The sequence below is a fragment of the Alligator mississippiensis genome, chromosome 2 (assembly GCF_030867095.1).
Source record: "Alligator mississippiensis isolate rAllMis1 chromosome 2, rAllMis1, whole genome shotgun sequence".
Classification (NCBI taxonomy): Eukaryota; Metazoa; Chordata; order Crocodylia; family Alligatoridae; genus Alligator; species Alligator mississippiensis.
Genome location: NC_081825.1, coordinates 187,420,504 through 187,437,247, shown reverse-complemented (window position 1 = coordinate 187,437,247; position 16,744 = coordinate 187,420,504). Strand labels below are relative to the sequence as shown.

Below are 16,744 nucleotides of genomic sequence, written 5' to 3'. Positions count from 1 at the left end.
TGTACTGTGTTTCGGGGAGGGGGGCAGTTGACCTCTTCCCCCCTCCACACACATACACACACGCGCGAGCGCGTGCTCTCCCTCCCCTCCTCCACCAACTCCAGTTATTAAGAAAGAAGAGCCGGAGACAGTGCGGAGACAGATATGCAGCAAGTCTCTGCATTCCTCCTTGTGAGTATCTCTCTCTTTCTGCTTTCCGAGGAGACGGATGGACAGACATGCGGGTGGCTAGAGGCAGACTGTTTCTCTAATTACACAGCTAATGGGGGGGGGAAGAGAAGGAGACGGCCTCTTCTCGCATCCCCTTCACCATCCCCTGTTCTCAGCCTCTCTTCCTCCTCCTCCTTTCTGACCACGGCGTTGTCCGAATGGGAGAAGCTGCTGACAGGTAAAAGAAAATGGGAAATTCAATTACATCAGGAATCCCACAGAGATGAGGACTCAGCAAAATAAAACCCAGAGAGAGAGAGAGGAGCTGGGGCTGTTCTGCCGCAGCTGCTAGGCAGGCTCCTCTGTAGAGATGGACAGCCGTTCTAGCTGCCCCCAGCAACCAGCTTTGATCTCAGAATGGGACAGGGAGCAGGAAGGCCCTGATGGACAGATGGACAGGCAGACGGGAAGGGTTGGACGAGGGGGTGGGGGAGGGTACCCTGGGCACAGCATCTGTTTGGGATCTCTCTTCATTCTCCTTCCCTTCCTCCCCCCTCCCCAAGCATATAAACACGCACACATGCCTCTTCAGAAGTGTTTCTTTCTTTCTTTCTTTCTTTCTTTCTTTCTTTCTTTCTTTCTTTCTTTCTGATATGTCCTCGATGTGAGGACTTTATATTAAATGGATTTTTGGAACTGGGAGATGGACTCGGAGCTTGCTCCATCCACTCCACGCATCTTTCTTTCTTTCTTTCTTTCAAGGATGACGCAAATTCGTGAAGCGTTCCATTTCTTTCTTTCTTGATGACACGCAAATTCTTTCTTTCTTTCTTTCTTTCTTTCTTTCTTTCTTTCTTTCTTTCTTTCTTTCTTTCTTTCTTCAGCCTCCTTCCTCCATTTCAGCTGGGGTTTTCTTGGGGAGGGGGGGCAGGAGCACGCAGGTTATGCATATCTGTGTGTATCTGTACGTGTGCGTGCATGCATGTGTGTGTGCAGTGCCAAGTGAGGAAACAGACCCATATGTTCTTGCCGGGTGCTACAGCAAAGGACTTTGGCAAAAACGCAGGAGCAAGAGAATGAGAGAGATTGGGGGAGAGAGAGAAAGGAAGAGGGTGATGCATGTTTAAGCTCCTTACCCTTTCCCAGTGTTTTACTGAACTCTAGTAGGGCTGGTGTGTGTGTGTGTGTGTGGAGGGATGGGGTGGGAGGAGGGAGGAAGGGAGAGCATACTGCAGGAGCTGGGACACCCAGCTGCATGGAGACGGGGAACTGTTAAGCTGCTGCATGCATTAAAGACTGCTCAGTGTGCAGGAGAAAGCTCCTTTGTGGTACATGAGTGTAAATAGTATTCTCTCCTCCCCTTTCCTTTCTGCCATCCTCCCTCTTTTCTACCTACTCCCTTTCCCTTCTCCTCACTCTCTCCTCTGTCCCCCTTCTCTGGTTTCTCCCTCTGTTGGCTCCTTCTGTCTCCCATTTTCCATCCCTTCTCCCAAATCCCCTTCCCTTTTTCCATCCCCATCGCTTTCCACCCCTCCCCCCACCTCCGTCTGTCACAGAAAATTTCACTTTGCCAGGATACAGTTTTGTGAATTCACGGCAGCCACCACGGAGAAAACACAAGAACCCCCCTTGGGCCCTCCATGTCCCTTTGAGGGGGCGTTCTGGACCCAGAGACCCACGAACATCCCCCACCAGGGGTGTTTCACTTGCATTTCCAAGCCCCCTGCCATACAGCCAGCTTTGCCTGTCCTGTCTCCTTCTTCTGCTGTTTACCTTATGGAGAACAAGAGCTGCAAAGGGGACAGCCTGCGGCCAGCGGTCCAGTGCAAGCACTCGGTGGAGAAGAAGACGATGACGAACCCCACCACAGTGATTGAGATTTACCCAGACACCACCGAAGTGAACGATTACTATCTCTGGTCCATCTTCAACTTCGTATACCTCAACTTCTGCTGTCTTGGCTTCATCGCCTTGGCCTATTCTCTGAAAGTAAGTACCGCTCCTACTAAGCTACGCTCCGGGGCTGCCTCGAGGGGAAACACGCTGTGCCATATCTGGTGTAAATTGGCATTGTGCTGTTGAAATCAGTGCAGCGATATTGATTTACACAGGCAAGGATCGGGTCCCGTTCCAGTAATACATGCTGTCAGCAGGAGATAATGGGTTTGGGAACATTGCTTTGTGATTGACACAGGTATTTTGCCTTGTGATTTTGATGTAAATCCATTTCTGTGAGATGAGGCTGTTGAATACAAAGGCACCTGGATACTTTGGTGATGGGCTTTGTAGAAGAAGCCAGGCTGAAAGATCAGGAGGGATCTCTGATGGGTCTGAGTCAGCTTTTGTTGTGACTGGAGAGATTTATAATTCTTTCTCTTTTGGTGCACTTGGGTACCCTGTCATGGCAAGCACGAGAATAGCTGAATATTTCAGCGGAAGGAAAAATAACCTGGTCACCAGCTAGCCAGAATCCCACAGCGTCTGGAGGGGTGCAGAAGGGAAAATACCCATTGTCAGAGGAGATGTTCTCAGGGTGCGGGGGAATCCAAATCGCAGACCAGTTGCTGCGTATCATAACAACAAGCACATTTATATTCTCCTAGCACTTTTGCAAATGATTCAGCCTTGTGACTTTCCTTAGGAAAAAGAGTCTGATCCCCATTTTGCAGATAGAAGTGCTGAGGCATGGTGGGGGGCTAGCATTCAGAGACCTGCCAGTGATCACTCAGGAAACTCATAGGAGAGCTGGGAACAGAAGCAGTGAATGTCTGGCTTGCGGTCCTGTGTTCACCACCCTAAAATCTCTTGCTTCAATATCACGCCAGCATCCTGAGGCACTGGGTATGGGAGTTTAGCTAAAGACCATGGGTCAGATCCACAGCTTGTATAAATCACAGTAGTTCTATTGACTGCGATAGAGCACTGCTGATTTACATTATTTAAGCCTCTGGCTTTGTACTGGAAAAGGAAGTTTTCATCCTTTTAAGTACCCTTTGATTTCAGAGGGTATGCTTCCTTTAATTTCAATGGGCCTTGGATCAGGACTATAGTAAGACTGTTTTATGGCATGAAGTGGGTAACAAGAGCTCCAAAGAGAAGAAATCCTTTAAGGAGAGAGAGTACCTGTGCAAGCTGGAGGGCCTCACAGACCCAGAAGACACCACTAGCCACTTCTGCCCTGTTTCTTGTCCCCTCTACACTATTCCTTGCATGCTCTGTCATTCAGAGCACAGCCCCTGCCTCCAGTGTCCTTCAGTGGTGGGACCAGAAAGGCATAAAACATTTTGCTTTTTCCCCTGTTTCTGCATAAAACACCAGGAAAGAAAGCAGCTCATGGCCTCCCTCTCCCTTGACCTCATGAATCATTAGGCCATATTCAGAGACCTGCCAGGACTGGCAAAATAAGCTCTGCTAACTAAAGAGGTGGGAGACCACAGCAGGCTTCACACACGAGAACTGTGGTTCTGGAAACAGATGCATTAGTGAAGCAGGAGTCCGTGTGTAAAGGCAGCTATGAGAGGGCCAGTGGGACTGTGTTGCTTCAGGGGTATCCAGGGTTAGTCTTGCAGCACTTGGTTTACTGGATCATCCTAGAAGTATTGCCCCGGTCTGGTACTTCTCCCTGATAGCGCTGTAACCTTTCATGAGGTAACATGATCCTTTGAGTCCATGAAACCTTCTGTAATTTTTCCCTGTAGCTGCAGGGTGAGAACAGACCAGCTGAGCTGCAGGATTTCATTGCTGGTGAGCTTGGCCAACAAGCATTTCCTGATCATCTGTCCAGAAAGGATCTGGGCTTTTGTTACCTTTTTAACAAAAACAATTAGGTGAATGTATATACAAATGAGATACAGTATGTACAAATGATTGGCCCTGAATGTAGCTTGGGTGGCTTCGGGGACAGGAATCAAGTTGATGAGCTTGGGTAGGGAGCATTTACAAAAGGCCAATCTACAGATGGAATTCAGCACAGAAACAGAATAGTTAACCCAGCGTTAGTGATCACAAACACTACGGGAGTGCAAGGAGGATGTGTCTAAATCAGGTATGCACCAGGGCTGTCTGGGGGTCAAGGCAGTGTGATATAGCACACCAACCACAGGACTTAGGATGGGAACAGTTTCATGTCTTCCCTTCAAACGGGTGTTGGGAACCTGAATTCACCATTGTTTATAAGACATTGAATGTACAGGGCTCTGCAGGTGGCAATCATGCCCACTGTCAGGACTGTCCCAAGGTCATACATTAACCTCAAAAGAATAGTGATAAGGATGACTGTCTTCTCACAGGTGACTCTCTTGAGTACAGTAAAGCATGTGGCAAGAAACAGGCTTTTTCCATCACAAAAAATGTATTTATTAATTTGAATGGGCTTTAATAACCTGTAATCTTCCTTACAACATGCACACACACACGGGTTGTAACCACGTAGGTTGAGGAAAGATTTAATTTCTGGAGCGCTAGGAATAAAACCGGAGATTTCAATACCCGCGACTCGCTGATGGGAAACAATAGCACGGGCAATACAGAAGCACCACTCAATCCCTTCAGGGATGCAAAAGAAAAGTTTTGTTTGCTTCTTGCAAGTCTTGTAAATAGCTTCCCCCTCTGCTCTCCCCTTATACCAAAAGGAAATGCCAGCTGGCAAGGAGAAGAAAAATCTCCATGCAAATGTTGTATAGTGGTAGGGCAGGGCCAGATCCTGACCTCTGTGGTAGACGAAAGGGCTTCTTCATCTTTCATGGGCACAGGCCCATAATCATCATCTGCAGAGATCTCATCCGATGAGAACTAGGGAAAAAGGAAATGCTGAACCTCAAAAAACAGCAATGTATTTTGGAGTGTGCAATCAGTAGCCTCTCAGACTGTGACACAATAGTCTCCTGTAAGGGAATCCCCATCAGTTTCTCTGCACACATACCCACCTCTACACCGAACCAAGCAACAGTGAATAAGCTGTAGGGAACAGTGGTGCTCTAGCACAGGACAGACTAAACCCTATAGGTCTTTGCCATCTCTCATGCTTTTGATTTTGTCACAGAAAGAAAACTAAGAACAAAACTGTTCTCAGTGCAGGGTGGTGACCACTACTTCTCAAGGCAGGCTTCTAGGGGCAGTCTAGGAGAGCATATCAGGCATATATGGCATCACATCAGGCATATCTGGAAGCAGCGAAAGTGCTTGTCTGGGAAAGCCCTACAGAACCTGAAAGCAAATGATATTCTCCTGGTATTCTTATTTATCCTGGAGAGTTTAATTTTTAAAGAACTGTATCCCTACTGAAGAATTTTTCTTGAGGTGGTGGGGGGCAGTGTTGTGTGCGTGTGTCCCTCTCTATTAGTTCCTGTGGAATTTTACAGTCACGCTTTCATCTCTGTTACATGCAATCAGCCTTTGCTGCAAGGCGAGAGGAGCCTGGAACAGGGAACACACAAGTTCCCTACTTAGACCTTCCCCGGAAATGAACTCTGAACTCAACATTTACAAACATGGATTTAGGCCTTGATTGTGCAAGGATCTCTGTGCCTAGAAGAGACCCCATGGGGACCTGACAGTCCGCTCATATGGAGTTCAGCACAAAACTGGGGCCTTGGTTGTGGTTGAAGTCAAAAGGCCAATCTTTGGAATCCCAGCTCTTTGCTGGGGATGCCTGGGTCTCTTGGTTGGAGGGCTGCCAATACGCTGAAGGCTGGGGACCCTGAGATTTGGTTTTTTACCCTTCTTTTTAACATAAATTAAACATTAAAAACCTTGTTTTAAATACCTGAAATAACTGCTTTCGATAAAACATAGTCAACATCATATATATTTGCCAAACTCAATCTTTTTTGTTTTATGACCCAGTTCAGCAAAGTACTTAAGCAGCTGTCTAATGCAGAGCATGTGAGCAGTCCCACTGACTTCACTAGGACTACGCAGGTGCAGGAAGTTAGGTATGTGCCTGCACTCCTTGCTGAATCAGGATCTTTAGGGTCCTCTCACATTACATTTTAAAATGTCTGATTCTCTTGCCTATCTTTTCACGTGCCTCAGGCACCATCATGAAAATAATACACTGACTTCTCTGCTTCCCATGACTTTATGCATCCCAAAATATAGGTAGCTAGCTAGAGCTTTCATTATGTGAATATACATAGGTTGTAGCACCAAAATGAGGTAGGTGGGCTAGAAACACATAGGTTCAAGCACCCTAGAGCTGACATTCTCAGTCAAAGAAACATACAAAGTTCTGGAGAGGCCAAGTCCACCAGCCAAGTGTTTCAGGTAATCTTTGTGGCTGAATATCTTGTCTTTTCTTATACCCTCTCTTTATAACCCTTGGTGAGCCAGATGCTCAGCTGGTATAAATCAGCGTCACTCATTGACTGTTACTAAGTTTTGCTCATTTCCACCAGCTAAGAATTTGTTCCAACATCTCAAGCTGCTCAGAAAAGGAAGCAGCAGGATTTGTAGCGAGCAGAAGTATGTTTTTAGAGGTAGGTAAAGGATATGATTAGGGATGAGGGTAGAGAAATGTTAAAGTCCCAGTTAGCATTAAGTTCAGCTTATACCGTCTCCTATCTTTGGATGGATAGATAGAGAGATATACGTTGTTTTCTCTTGCTACGAAGAAAAGTTGTGGCCTTGACTTGTACATGAGTTATTTAGCTTGCTTCCCACCTCTCCCCTATTTCCCAGTTCTAAGCTCTAATAAATGATGCATCAGCACTTGCTGTTAGGAGATCATACTTCAATCACCAGTAGATCTATCACAAGAGACTGCTAGAGAAAGCCAAATCCTTTGCTGAACCAATTACATAAAGAGGCAGTAGATCAGAGAAGCTGAGTTCTCAGTCAGATTTTATTATGGAAGGTTTGGACCTGGGGAAAACAAGGAATTCCAGCTTCTTGTTGTGTTCCAGGATTTTGCTTTCTGTGTATTATGTCCACCAGGTGATTCTGTCCCACCACAAAAGGATTCAAAACTACAAACCTCTCAGAGCTATAAGGCACCTGAGATCCCTGAATACCAGATCCCCACATTTTCTGTCTCAAAGCCCATAACTGCTGTCTATGAGAAAAGTATGCACTGCTGCCAGGTTGATGGGTAGATCCAGGACCTGCTACATATCAGGGAAAAGGAAACCAGTGGACTACTCACTCTGGGAGAAATTTCAGACCCTCTTTCCTTGCTAAGGGAGACCAGTCTGAGAAGGGCAGAAAGGTGCAGAAAGGGATATTGTACTCAGCTGTCATTTTGCTTAGGAGCCACTGAACTATATAATTCAGGGCTCCTAAAAAGCTTCCCCTCCTAGGAAGCCCCATAGGCAGCACAAGGTGCCTCAAGGTTTTGCCTTACCTCTACAAAATAGTATGTGCATCTCTGCACTTTCTTACCATCTAACCATGGGGAGTCAGCAATGATTCTCAACTAAGGTGCTGTTGCACCATTCAAGGAGATCCTTTCAAGGGTGCCTCAGGGTGTCCACTGTTGGGTGTACAAATATGATTCACAAGATAAACCTAGAGAGTTCAGGTAGGAATCCACAGTGTCAAAAACACCCTGACCTTTTGTGGTTTTTCAGAGTTCTTTGCAACAGAAGAATTGCTCTCATATTTCTCTGTAATCAAAAAAATTAGTGAAAACTACAATCTGGCATTTTCTAAGCCTATGAAGAGGTTCCTCAAGTCTAAAAATGTTGAGACACCTGGTCTAGTGAGTAGGGCTTGAAAATAGGAATCAGGAAACCTGGGTTCTAGTTTTGGCTCTGCCACTGATCTCCCATATGACCTTGGGCACTTCCCTTCTCTGGGTCCCCACCCACCCTTTGTCTGGGTTATTTAACTAGGTGTAAGCAGATGAGGATAAGTGTATGAATGCTGCCCTTGTAGGACAGGGTTGGGCTTGACCACCTCTAGTGTCTGTGACTGTGGTTTGAACTCTCAGGCAGATATTTGGTTCAAAAAGGACAGACACCAGTCTGCTCCCTTAGGAAACCAATTGCTTGTGGGAATGCAGGTTGAGGCAAGACAGCCACCTCCCAAGAAGCACCATGGCAGAAATAGCCAAATGAGACCGCGTTAGTCACCAAGGAGATGGGTCTGTACATGAAGTGTTCCAGAGCTGGAAGGCTTGTATCTGATTTCTGAAGCAATCAAATCCACCCCCTGCTACGTGGGAAGCTTTTTTATGTCTAGAGAAGCAGAACTGTATGTAATGTGCAGGGGACACGGAGTCACAGTCTTCTCAGCCAGTGCATGCAGCATATGCTATAACCAGCAGCAGGTCAAATACAGAAGTCTAGGCAATCTTAGACATCACCCCACCGGAAGTGTTAGTAGTAAGCCTGTAGCCAGTACAGCAAGTTAACAGCACTTTACTGCCCTACTGTGTAACCCATTAAGGATAAGAGGGAGACAAGGCCTAAAAACAGATGCTAGCATTCATGAAGAGATAGTTGCTGAGGAAGATGCAGAGAGAGAGTTTTCAGGGATGGTTGTGAGGAAAAGAAAGTGGGGTCCAGAACAGACAAGCCAAGGAGGGATCTCCAGGTCTAAGGGAAATGAAAATACAAAGTTTAATTGAAAGAAAAAGACAAAGGGAAGACATGATAAAAGAAGCCTGGGAGGTCTGCAAGGGCAAATTGAGCAGGAGTTTGGTGGGAGCTACTGGACTTGGGAGTTGATAAGCTGAGAGACAGGAAGCCAATGACAGGATACTGTTGCAGTTCAAAATATGTCTTTATCATTAACAAAGAGAGAGGAGGAGAGCCCGCACTGATAAAGGATGATCTTCTCTGAATGGCAATAGACTGGAATCCAACAGATCTGGGTTTGGTTTCTCTGCTCTGCTCCAGACTTCCTGTCTGGCCCTGGGCAAATCACTTAGCTTCTGTGCTTCGGTTCCCCTTGGGTCAACTACTCTTCTGCCTTCCAGGGTAGTGTGAAGAGCTTTCCTCAATGCTTGCAAGGTGATGATGGTGAACATGAGCTTGAAGATCAATAGTGGTGAGACAAAGATATAGGAAAGATGGGCATTTCCTTAATGATAGAGTAGGCAAAGAGAGGAAATGTGCATCCAATGGCAAAGAGATCTACTCCAATGAAAACCAAGTGGCAGGATATTTAAGGGGAGTGTGAGTTTAAGATGCAAGATCAGGCTGGACAAAGGAGGAGCAGAGGCTAGGGGAAGAGAGATGTAGGAAGCTTACCCAGCCTGTGAGCAAAGTCTGTCTTTTTGTTAGATCTGTGCACAGTGCCTACTACACTGAAGCCTTGATCCTTGGCTGGAGCCTCTGGACTCTACTGCAATATAAACGATAATGAATCACTTGTACTGAGGGGAGAGCTGAAGCCACAGAGTGTGTGAGAAAATAAGGAGCGAGGAGGAGGGGAGTAAGGAGAGAAGGCTGAAGGAGTCCTGCAGACTGCAGGGGGAGGGCCGATGAGGCGTGAACAAAGGGGAGGCCAGAACAGCCACTGAAGCAGTTTTAGGAGGACTGGGAGAGGAAGTCAAGAGGAAGAAAAGAATTGGGCATGCGGAGATACAGCAGAACACAGAGCCCCTTTGAAACTGCTAGAAGGAGGTGGGTCATCTCATGTCTTCAGCTGATATGTTGCTGGTGGACAAGAGCACTACATTGGTGTAGGAGTTTGCAGAAGGCAGACCAGACAGTCTTTAAAGAGGCAGGCAGGGCTGTAGAGTCAGCAGAGTGAGTGCCTTTGCTGAGGGGAGAGAGCCAGAAAGGAGGACTAAGGAGAAATGAGACAAAATGTGAAAAAGACAAGCTTTGACAGGAGGGGAATGAGAGGACGGGCTGAGGGACTGGGACACATTGGTCAGAAATGAGGGTGAAGAAGGAGAAGATGGGGCTGGACAAGGGAGTGGCTAAAGGTGTCAAAAGAAAGTTCTTGGCATACTAGCATGCAGTTTGAACACAAATGGAAAGAGCCTAGGTTGGGGAGGAGGTAGAGAAAGGCAGGAGCAAGGAGGAGGTTTTAGGGAGTGTTCAAGGCAGAAGAGATGGAGTGTCAGCAAAGAAGGCAAAAATTGATCCGGGACAAATAGCGGGTGCTGTGAGCAAGGAGGAGGGCACAGCTGGAAGGAAAGCGGCCATCTCTGCTGCCCAGGGATCATCCAGGCCTGTTCAGCAATGCAGAAACTGGAGAAGGAGCAAAAGAAGGGAAGAGCCAGGGTGGGCGATGGGAAGAAGGGGCAGCTCATTGCAAAGGGGAAGATGGAAGCTGTGCAAAGGAGAAGGTAAAGGTAGAAACAGGCCTGTCAGCAGCAAGTGAGGATAAGAAAGGGGAAAAAGAGAGGGAAGAAAGAGTACCCAATGGACTGAAGACAAAAGAAGGCATAGTGAGCTGTGGTGAAGGAGAGTAAGTAGCTGTCAGAGGACTAGATGAAAGAAAAGCACATGGAAAAAGTGTGGCTGAGCTGTGAGACACTGTCTAGAACTGGAGGCCGGACGAGGACCTCAGAGAGAAGTAGCAGACTCAGCTGGAGTAGGCTGGGGAACCTAAATCATTTATTCAGAGGGCAAAAATGGCAAAACTGGGCCCCACCAACTTGCTTGAGAGGGAAGAAAGGACAGCCACGAGGTCAGTAGATGTAGATCACAGGCTCAGAGAGGGTGGCAAGTGAGAAGTGAATATAGTGGGTCTCAAAGAAGGCAAACCAGGATGTAGGAACAGGAGACTGAAAATAGCATGGGGGAGAGGGGGATCCTAGCACCATAATTAGATCCAACTGCTGGGGCAGCTTCAGAGTTGCCCAGTCTCCATGGCTTGAGAGACCCAAGGCAAGAATGGGGGTGGCTGCAAGAGTGGGATCTTTCCAAAATGGACAGCCTTGACACCAGGTTCTGCCTAGCTGCTGTTTCTGGATAAACCAGTGAAATGTGTTTGATTTAAACACAGCCTGGGATCCCCACATGCCCACCTCAGCCATGCTTCCTCTCTCAAGTCCAGGCACCCAGACCTCCTACATCCAGAGGACAGATAAAGGAAGCAGCTTACACAGCACATTACTAGCTCAAGGCAGTCCAACTACTTGCAGTGATGCTGCATTACAGGACCTGCATTATAAACCTAAAGAGCAGGTGGTTTTGGCAGGCAGGTGCCCCAGGGCTTCACTCTTTATAGTCAATGCTTCAGATCCACCAGCCTCCTGGGCTTTGCTGGGCTTGTCTGAGGGAACTATTCCTGTCTGTCTGATTCCCAGCACAGCAATTGCTGCAGTTACCTGATATTAACTTAGCACTGATAATGCTGGTTGTTTCAAGAAGACTCTAAATCTGTGGAGTCATATAAGAGGCAGGTAACACAAGCACATCTAGTACAGGCACAGAGGGCTGCTGGAGTTGCCAGAAGTAACTCTGGCATCTCCTCAAAGCAACTCCTCACACCTGAAATCATCATTAAATCATGTGACAGAACCAAGCCCAGTTTGGGACTGAGATAAATCAACAAGGGAGGGTGTATACTAATCTGCCAGCAGTACCTTCCATCCTCCTGGCCTCCACTCAATGCCAGGCAGTGAAGAAAAGGCTCTTAGTATTGCATGTCCGCCTTGGAAAGCCCAGAAAAAGGAAAGGGGGAAGGGAAAATGGGGGCTGAAAGCTCCATCAGTCCATGGAGAATGGGGGGAGGCCCTAAGGAAGAGACATCAGCTGAGGGTTGAGTAAGGGCAGAGCACAGCCTATGCTGTTACACAGCTGTGCTATATTCAGAAATGTCATAGAAACATCACAATGTCTCAAATTGAGCTCCAAGACCTGCAGCCCTGATCCTCTCCCGGTGTTGACCAGCATGACTTCATTGTAATCAATGATCTTGTCTACCCAGTTATCCCCTACAGCTGGTTCTTCACAGAGTAAGTAACTGGAGTCATTGCTTCTTCCCCATCTATATACCCTGCAGATTCCCTGCCACACTCCACAAAGTATTAAGCTGTGCAGAATAGGAGATAGACCAAATTAATCTACAAAACAATAGGGAGGGGAGGACAGCATGCAGAGAGAGGAAGAGGAGAAGGTCAAAATAAAAAAAGAGAAGCTGAAAGAGAAAAAGGATACTAAGCTGCCTGACTTCCCTGCGTCGCTTCTCATTTTGACAGGGACATCTCACAGTATACAAGATAATGCCCACATTTTCAAATATATCCTGTACCCATGGCTCCCATTGACATGAAGGGGATTTGGATGTTCAGCACCTCTAAGAAGCAGCATGTGAAAGTCCTGAAGCAGCCTTGGGTCTGGTATGGTGCTAACATGGCTCAGTGCCTCTTAACATTAGCACCACAGTAGACTGATTGGAGGGGTTTTTCCCACAGAGTAAGTATGGGCAAAGGGCATGCCCAAGAGAAAGGAGGAAAGTAAAGGAGGAAGCAGGAGACAAGGGGTGTAGGGGAGAAAAGAAGGAAAATTTTTAAAAGGCAAAAGGATGGGTGGGGTGAAGATGGGATGAAGATGAATAGGGAAAGAAGGGTGAGAGAAGGGGCATGGAGCAGAGGAGGAGGCTGGAGAAGATCCTGGGGAGCAGAGCAGAAGCCAGGAGGAGGGAGATGGAAAGGCAGTCAAACGGCAGAAGATAGTTTCACTGGGAAGTGTGTTTTGTGCCATGAGTACCCGTTCTAGGCATAGGCACACTTGGGTTTCCTTTGACTCCAGCTCCCCCATGGTCCTCCTTAAAGTGACTTCCATTCCAAAGAGTGGGATATGGACCATGCCATTCTTGGGAAATCCCTGTTGAGTCCTTTGCCAAACTGACGTGTGCCAGCCCTGAAGCAGGCACGGGTGCTCACTACATGGTGTTTTGAGCCTTGAGTCCCACCTACCCTTTCTGTCCAAAACCCTGCTGTCCCAGGTTCTGCATCAGCATGCAAATGATCGTGCAGTAGTGCTTTGCACAGAAGAAGAGTTCTTGATTTTATTCTCTTATGTAGAAATCACAGTAGGTCCCCCTCTGAACATGGCTCGCTTCCCAGCTCCAGCTGCACCATGCTCGACCTGCCTACACAGCAGGAGCCCTCAGTGCCAGCCAGAATTTCAGAGTGCCCAGCCCATAGCAGATGCTGCTGTTCTCCATGGAACCTGTTGGGTGCTGTGCAATTCAGAAAATTTGGTTGTGTAGATAGCAGACACACTGAGTCTGGAGGCACCAACCTTGTGGTGGGGAACAGAGGAAGGAGGGGAATGTGAGAATTCAGCACTTATTGGAGACAAGAGAGGAAGAAAAAAAATCTCAGCAGCATGGATACAAAGCTAACATGATGCCTGTTGCAGTAGGTTCTCCCGTGCAACCATATGTGGGCAAACTACTCCATTCTGGAGGCTGGTATGCGGCATTCATTAAAAGCAAGGGGAAGGTTGGCAGAGGGATGTCCTTGCCTGGGTGGCAGAGGGGAAGATGTTGTATATTGGAGTGCACGGGACATTACTCTGGGGTCTGGAACAAGCTTTAGGCCCTTGGAGCTCAGCTAGCTGGAAGCACGCAGTGATTCCCTGGAAGGGGTGGGGGGCATAGGCTGCTGCTCTGCATGTAGTGAGGCCCTCCGGATAACGTCGCATTGTGAGCGCTGCGGGAGCTATAGAGGAAAACACTAGAGCATGGCTTGAATCAACCCTGGCATGTTTTCAGAAGGCTCCTGGTTGATAGGAGTGTTTGAGCCTTTCGAGGCAGGGCTCTGGAGCCAGCTCTGGGGTTTCAGTAGCTCACCAGTGACATCTAGTGTCCAGATGGGAACACTGTAAATGAATTAATGTTGAGCAAATGTAAGAGTGGTGGGAAGGAGAAGCGGGCTTCAGAGCCTTTTAGTCTGTTCACAGAACAGGTGCAACAAGGACCGACACCCTTACAACATTCCCAGGCTGCCTCACTAATACACCTTCACTCTGACTACGGAGGGACCCCCCTCATGGGGGCAGGGGTAAATCTTTGGGCCTATTCAGTTCTTACCCTATTTTCTGAGGCTGCCAGCAAGGACCTAATTAGTGCCAATTGTGCTGAGGGTTTTGTGATAGACATACTCCCCATCCAGAAGCAGTTAGAGATCCACATATTGTAAGCTACTGAACAGCTCCTGGAGAACAGCATCACCAATTACTGTCAGCCTGAATGGCGTTTGGGTGGGGGACATACAAGCTAGCAATATAGATGTACAAGGTCATTACCAGTCTTCAAAGTTTACTAGCCCTTCCCACTCCCAACATGGATGTGTTTAAAGTTACAGCCTCTGAAATAATGAACACACCAGACCATAACACAGGAACTGAAAAGTGCCGAGTCTAGTGTTGAGAGGCATAAGCTGCATAAGACCTGCAAAAGGAGTTCATTAAGCCAGGCCTATTAATATGCTGTAGGCTTGTGCAAAGCCTCTAACTGCAGTAGGATCCAGTGCCAGGTTTCACACTCCCAGCCCCTGAATGCAGTAGGAAGCACCCACACAACTGAGCAAGTGCCAGCTTTCCCACTCTTCAGTCAGTGGGATGCAAAGCCAGGTGTATTTATGTTGAGATTCACCGTCCTGGCTTCAGAAAGCAGTGGGGAGAATGCGTATTCTGTGTTCAGACTGGGATTCACAGAATGAACACAGAAAGGACCTACATCCCTGATGCACTATTGTGTTAAGATTCATGTGCAGTAGCATGGCCTGAACTTCGAGATGCAGATGAAGCCATGCGCTAGTGCCGGGATTCATACTGAATGCAACAGGATTGCCCTAAGGCAGGCAATTATAATGCCCAGATTCCTACCCAAGTGTATTAAAGTGCCTGGTTTCATGCCCCAATACATTATAGTGCCAGGATCTACACCTCAGGGCATTCTAGTGCCAGAATTTATGCTCCCCGCCTGCAAGTGCAGTAGGAACAGAACTTTAAAACTGATTAGCTTGCCTATATTTTTTCATGCATCTCCCAATGCTTTTTGTCTCAGGTCCGGGATAAGAAACTTCTCAATGACCTGAACGGAGCTGTTGAAGATGCCAAGACAGCCCGGCTTTTCAATATCACCAGCTCAGCACTCGCCACCTTCTGCATCATCCTTGTCTTCATCTTCCTGCGATACCCGCTCACTGACTATTAGAGCGAGGCCAGCAGCAGTTGCAGCCAAAATGCCTCGGTGCCAGAAGTGTCTGCCGTTATTTCCTGTAGCAAGGACACAAACAATGACCCATCTTGATTGCAAAAAATACAAATAAACCAATAAATAACTAAACCCAAGGGAGCATACCTTCCCTGACCCCAGCTGGTATGTGAACTTCTGTAGAAAAGGGTTTTACTTTTACATTTTTACAGGAAAATATTTATTTTTCGTGATGAAGAAAAACGTGCAACGATGATGATGGGCAAAGCAGAAAACTTTGATGCATCTTGAGCCAACAGACCTAGCTAGGGACAACAACCACAGCAGCGGAGGAGAAGACACCATCTAGAGAACATGGTGCCCTCCATAACCCAATGCTTCAAGTGAAGTGATATGACCAGCTCAAATGGTGGGCTGCTCAGGGGATGGAAACCAGTAGATGGCCTTATTGGGAGAGGGGACCTCCAGATCTCCCAGGCATCTCTCTGGAAGCATGTGCACTGATTAAAAGCTGGGGAGAGGGAGGAAAGAGTCCAGCAGCTGAGAGAAAAACCTGACAACCAAGACAGGGCTGATTCAGAAGCTATCAGATGGTTCAGGCCACTATTAAGCCCTCTTTCTTTCACTCTCTCTCCCTCCCTATGTATGTTTTGCTCTTTCCCCTTCTTTAATATAGGAATTTGTTCAATTTAATTTGAAGGCCATAATAATATCAACCCCACCACCACCTCCAGAGAGTGGAATTCTAGAGAATTCATACTAGAAAAACCCCTCAAGTCTCCAGATAAAGCCCCAAAGAATTAAAAGGAAAAACCCTCCTTGAAATCCTTCTGAGAATGCTGAGAATGTGGACGGATTCTGGAGGATTTGCATAGATCCTGTATACTGAGTGCTACTGTATTTCTGTAAACGTTCAATAAAGATACCTCTGACATCCGATGCCATTGGCTTTTTGTACAGTTACCTCTGATTGGGTTTTTCTACCCCTTCAGCCCATGTTTGGATCCAAGGGAAGGCAGAGGGGGAAATTAAAACACATGTTGGATCCTGTCTATACGGCTTCCCTCCTGAACAATGACAGTAAGTCCTGCCCACTCGATCCCACTGGGGCACACCAATGACCACCAGGTAGGTAGAGCAGATGATTCAGGAGTGGCCCCAAAAGGAGCTGAGCACCAGCCTTGCAGCACTGCCCCTATGTTCTCCTGAGGCAGAGAGCCTCAATATAGTGCTAATTGCCCGACTCTGGTGTCTCCAGATTGGGTGAGCAGGTAGAGTTTATTTTGTTAGAAGCAATGTAAACCTAGCTCTCCACCCATGACTGCTGGAGAAGAGTGTGATATCACTCAAGCATCCATGGAAAGGGGACCAGAATGAACACAGAAAGGACCCGCATCCCTGATGCACTATTGTGTTAGGATTCATGTGCAGTAGCATGGCCTGTACATGAAATACAGAGAGTGCTCCTACGGGCTAGTAACTTGTGGAGAAAGGTCCTGGCCTTTCTTGTAAGTCCCTTAGCAAA

General features: G+C 47.3%; 1 protein-coding gene across 2 annotated transcripts; it reads left to right on the top strand.

Moving 5' to 3' along the window:
• The first annotated feature begins 216 nt into the window (after window positions 1–216).
• On the top strand, window positions 217–16,158 carry IFITM10 (interferon induced transmembrane protein 10). Of its 2 annotated transcripts, XM_019477189.2 has the most exons (3): window positions 217–388; window positions 1,707–2,139; window positions 15,070–16,158. In XM_019477189.2, the coding sequence occupies exons 1-3, from the start codon at window positions 369–371 to the stop codon at window positions 15,217–15,219; spliced, it is 603 nt and encodes a 200-aa protein (XP_019332734.1). In that variant the 5' UTR covers window positions 217–368; the 3' UTR covers window positions 15,220–16,158. The 2 variants fall into 2 exon arrangements, with proteins under 2 accessions (XP_019332734.1, XP_019332733.1); XM_019477188.2 differs by lacking the exon at window positions 217–388 and having other exon boundaries at window positions 432–2,139.
• Window positions 16,159–16,744: the final 586 nt, after the last annotated feature.